The following is a 4,838-nucleotide window of genomic DNA, read 5'->3' as shown; positions in this document are numbered from 1 at the left end:
TGTACCCCTGGGGATAAAAAAATATTATATGTTTATAAAAAATAAAAAAAAAAAAGAAATGAAAATTAAACCACCATTATATGGCAAAAAAAAAAAAATGTTAAGAAGCTATCATAGGAGTAATGTAATATAATGTAATGTAATGCTTTTCCAGACCTGGTCAACTCTTTCCCGTAGTTCATTTTTTTCAATCAGTTCCGGTAGATTCTTAGCGATGGAAATCCATTCATCATAAGGTGGAGGTAGCTCCTCCTTGAAAAAAAAAGAAAGGGGACTTTTATGTAGTAGCAAAAGTTTTTATAAAATAGGTTTGCTTCTGACTGATAGTCTCTCTCGCCTCTAGATCTGTTCTCTGCAATGCTGTCCTGTCACACACTTCCCTGTCCAGTAACTCCAGTCCCTGCATTGCCACCTGTACACCCAGGGCTCACAACCTTCTTTTTCTCTTCTCAAACGCTTTCACCTGCCTCTTTTTCACAGTTCATCTCAAAAGGTCCACTGAAATCATCCTGATTATTCCAGTCTACCCTTATAGCCCCAACTATGCATCCTATGTGTTATACCTTTACACTGTTAAGTAATTTGTTGTTATCTGCTATTTATTTTTTCTTCCTGGCTAAATTACAAACTTTTTTGAATGGAAGAAAAATGAGATTTTTTTTAGATGTCACCAATAGACTAGGCATTTTGCTCAATAAATATTTAAATGTTATAATGACCAAAAATGTTGATTGTTATCTCCATTTCATAAATAAGGAAAACAAAGCTCAGTTTATGAAGTTGTTTTGAATATGTAGTTTATTGTCATTGAATATATAAGTGTTTCCAGTTTTGAAAAATCAATGCTCTTTTAAAATCCCACTATCTGAGGGCAAGGATTTTATCATGCTTTTAATTTTCTATTTCTCACAGAACCTGGGACAATACTGGACATGTAGGAAATGCTGTATATTTTCATTTTGATTGTCTGCTTTGGTACTATAGGCTTATATTTCATCCAGCAAGTGCAAATAAAAGCCAAACAAAAGTTTCTCCTTGGCTCTTATTACATTTGTACTTTCATCTCAAAGGAAAACAGGTAACAAAGACCTAGACAACACCCTGAAATGAGATTCAGATCTCTGTACAACTTCCTATATGCTCTTTCCTATTCCTCCTTCATTAAGCTGTTTCCAGACATGTCCTTGAGGTCATCAATTCTGAGCTATGGAGACATAACAAAATTAGATTAACTCAAACCAATGTAGATGAAGTTTTAAGCTACAAAACAAAGTTAATATTATAAGTAAGCTATAAGACAAAAAGGCAAATGTAACATAAAATTCAAACATTTTCACAGGCTGCAGGTAACTGAACAGTCTTTGTCTCTGTCAGGGCAGACTTTTAACAATGAAAGATCCAAGCACTAGATAGTCACCTTTCTTGTTTCTCTGAATTTTTCTCCCTATCCACAAAAAATGCTATCGTCTAGTGTTTTTAGTAATACATATATCTTTTTTTGTTGTTTTGTTTTGTCTTCTACCATGTAACACAACTGAATTTTTGGTTGTTACTATTTTCCCCAAATAATGGATTTTTTTTTTTTTTTTTGGTTATATATCATGATTAGCCTCCTATTTGACAGAACTATCAACAGATGTAAAATTCAATCAATAATAACTTCTGGTTCAGGGATGCCTGGGTGGTTCGTAAGTTAAGCAACTGCTTTCAGCTCAGGTCATGATCCTAGGGTTCGGAGATCGAGTCCCACATTGGGCTCTTTGCTCAGCGAGGAACCTGCTTTTCTCTCTGCCTACTGCTCCCTCTGTTTGTGCTCTCTCTCTCTCTCTCAAATAAATAAATAAATAAAATCTTTAAATATATACATATTTAAAGATATATAAGAAATGTATACACACACACATAATTTGGGTTCGGAGGGTACTTAAATGGTATAATATAAATCAGTGAAAAATAACGCAACAGGTCATTCAACTACTGCTAGATTATATAATGTATTTTGTATTTATGTAGAATTAGAAGACATATCATTTTCCTTTGGAATAGAAAGCTAATAGATTATATGAAGTTAAATGGACCTTTTCGAGTTTATAATTTCAAGGAAGTATCTTCAGTGAAGAAATAAAAATAGCTCCTAATTTATTTTTCTTGTTTCGGGACACAATCTAACTTCTTAAGCATCTTAAGTAGCAACATTATTTTTTTTAAAAAATTTTAGTTATTTATTTGACAGAGATCACAAGTAGGCAGAGAGAGAGGAAGGGAAACAGGTTCCCCACTGAGCAGAGAGCCCGATGCGGGGCTCGATCCCAGGACTCTAGGATCATGACCTGAGCCAAAGGCAGAGGCTTTAACCCACTGAGCCACCCAGGCGCCCCACCACATTATTTTTTAAACAGTTCAGGAAGGGTTTTGTTTTGCTTTGGTTTGGGGGTTTTGCTTTACCCCTGGGAATCTGTTCTAGAGGTCTCCATAACTATCATAATTGTCTTTTTTTTTTTAAGATTTTATTTATTTATTTGACAGACAGAGATCACAAGTAGACAGAGAAGCAGGCAAAGAGAGAGGGGGAAGCAGGCTCCCTGCTGAGCAGAGAGCCCAATGCAGGGCTTGATCCCAGGACCCTGGGATCATGACCTGAGCCAAAGGCAGAGGCTTTAACCCAGTGAGCCACCCAGGAACCCCAATTGTCTTAATTTTAAGAGAACTTACTGTGGGGAAAAATGATATGAGGTTTCACAGTTCCTGAAAAATATTTTTGTTCTTGTACTACTGTATATGTTCAAAACCATCTTATTCTCTCACTTTGGTGTGCTTGAATGAAACAGTAGCAAGTCTGAGTATTAACTGATTTGCAAATATAAGGTAAACTAGGTGCTTTTAGCAATAACATTAAATTAAATTAATAATTTGAAGAGAAGAATAAGATTGGGAGGAAGAATTTGCTTTAGATTTGCCTGTATTATACAAGGTATTTACAGGATGTTATTTCTAAGTACAGTCAAATTGGATCTCTACTAAAAATGTATTTGCAGCATTTAAAGATGCCCTCTAGGGGAACTTGGATGGCTCAGTCAGTTGAGCATCCGACCCTTGGTTTTAGCTCAGGTCATGATCTCAGCTTAGTGAGATTGAACCCTGTATCAGGCTCTGCAATCAGCAGGGAGTCTGCTTGAGATTCTCTCTCCCTCTGCCCATCCCTCGCTCATTCTCTCTCTCTCTCTAAGATAAAAGATGTCCTCTATAATATAGAGTCTGAGCCACAATAAATAGATACATACTTGTACATAGAATTGTCACAACATGCAACTGGTTCTTAGAAATCGTTTGGAATCTCATGAACCTTATTAAACTCAGGAGTGGGGTAGGGAGAAAGTAATGCTTTATGATATCTTCTTCTCTTAAGAGAAGCAGCATATTATAATAATTTTAAGATCATTAACTCTGGAGCCAGGTTAGTCAGGTTCACATTCCATCTCTGCCATCGTTAGCTGTATGAGTTTGGGTAATTACTAAATTCTGCATGACTTAAATTTCTCATCAGGAAAATTTAGGATACCTTTTAGCATGTGTGTAAAGACGAAGTAAAAATATTTGTAAATTGCTTAAAGATGCTATACAAATATTTGATAATTGAAATAGATAATAAGATGGTTTTCACGGCATTCTTTGGAATATGACTTAGAAAAATGTAGTTTTAAAGGCAAACGTTTACATGTCTTACTATTTTTAAGCAAAGCTTGTAAAAAAAGGTAATTTAGACTCACTTGAATCTTACGCTTAGTAACAACAAGCACTATTAATACAACACAAAGTTGCTTGATCATCTCAAAAACCTAATCAAAACAGGCACATATACTTCATTCAGTTTATGATATGTCACCCAAGAAAGGGGGTTCCTTTGACTCATGGATCATTTATTACTTTGGCTTTTTCAAAATGCCCCCCAAAAATGCAGTTGTAGTAAAACAAAAGACTTTGATAATTTCCTTATCTCATCACTATCCTTATCTAGGTAACTAAAAAATGCATTTAATTCTAAATTTCTAGGCAGAAAATTTTAAGTATGAACAGTTTATTAAAATCTTCCTCTAATTTTGGCACTGCTTTATCCATTTGTTTAGTAAAAATTACTGAACCACATCTGTTCAATAGAAGTAGACTTATCCAGGTTAGCAATGATAATAAAACATTTTGCCCATGTCTCAGTACCCCCATCTTACCAGTGGTTTTGGCAGAGCGAAGCCCACCTCTTCATCTATATGGTATTTTTCAAAAATTTCCTGAGAACTTCCCATAAAAACTGTTTCATTATGTGCCATCCTTGCAGTCTTCTCCTTTGGTCCTTTTCAGTTTGATGGGGTTTCAGAGCATCTATTTATTATAAAGGTTGCCATAGCCAATGACCATAAACTTAACACGTAGGCAGTAAGAAATTACTTCCACTTTTGGAATAGTTTCATTTTCTTTCTTTGTAATTTGATAAACAATAAAACCACAAAAGCATCTCTATTCATCACACGAAGAAACTGAAAGCTTATTTTCTTATGAAGTGTTTATTAATGAGAACATCATCTGTTTACTGCCATCAGGGAAGTCAGAAGGAAACTGAAATAACCAAAACCATGAAAATAGGTAAGCAGAAAAAAACATTTTTTATGGGACCATTTAAATCTTTGAATTAAGATAACAAATTTGACCTAGGCCAAAGTCCTAAACCATCACTTAGTCAGCACTGTCATTGGCTTTTCCTTAAAGTCTCCAGGGTTCTTTGAACGTTTTAGTGCCTTATTTTGGCAGCCCTGAAAGGCAACCTGTGGTACACCGAACTAGAAAAA

General features: G+C 35.1%; 1 protein-coding gene across 1 annotated transcript in view; it reads right to left on the bottom strand.

Moving 5' to 3' along the window:
• LOC111144619 (indoleamine 2,3-dioxygenase 1) overlaps window positions 1-4,514 on the bottom strand; it is an 18,777-nt gene extending 14,263 nt beyond the window's left edge. Inside the window, exons 1-2 of the mRNA XM_022499010.1 lie at window positions 4,224-4,514; window positions 157-252 (exon numbers count right to left, since the gene is read on the bottom strand). Coding sequence (XP_022354718.1) covers window positions 157-252; window positions 4,224-4,322 — 195 coding nt within the window. The 5' untranslated portion in view covers window positions 4,323-4,514. The remainder of the gene's footprint in view (window positions 1-156; window positions 253-4,223) is intronic.
• Between the last annotated feature and the right edge of the window lie 324 nt (window positions 4,515-4,838).

This window comes from Enhydra lutris, unplaced genomic scaffold (genome assembly GCF_002288905.1).
Source record: "Enhydra lutris kenyoni isolate GAN:26980312 unplaced genomic scaffold, ASM228890v2 scaffoldscaffold11, whole genome shotgun sequence".
NCBI classification, from domain to species: Eukaryota; Metazoa; Chordata; class Mammalia; order Carnivora; family Mustelidae; genus Enhydra; species Enhydra lutris.
Note: the sequence above shows the minus strand (reverse complement) of the source record. Positions and strands in the feature narration are given on the sequence as shown.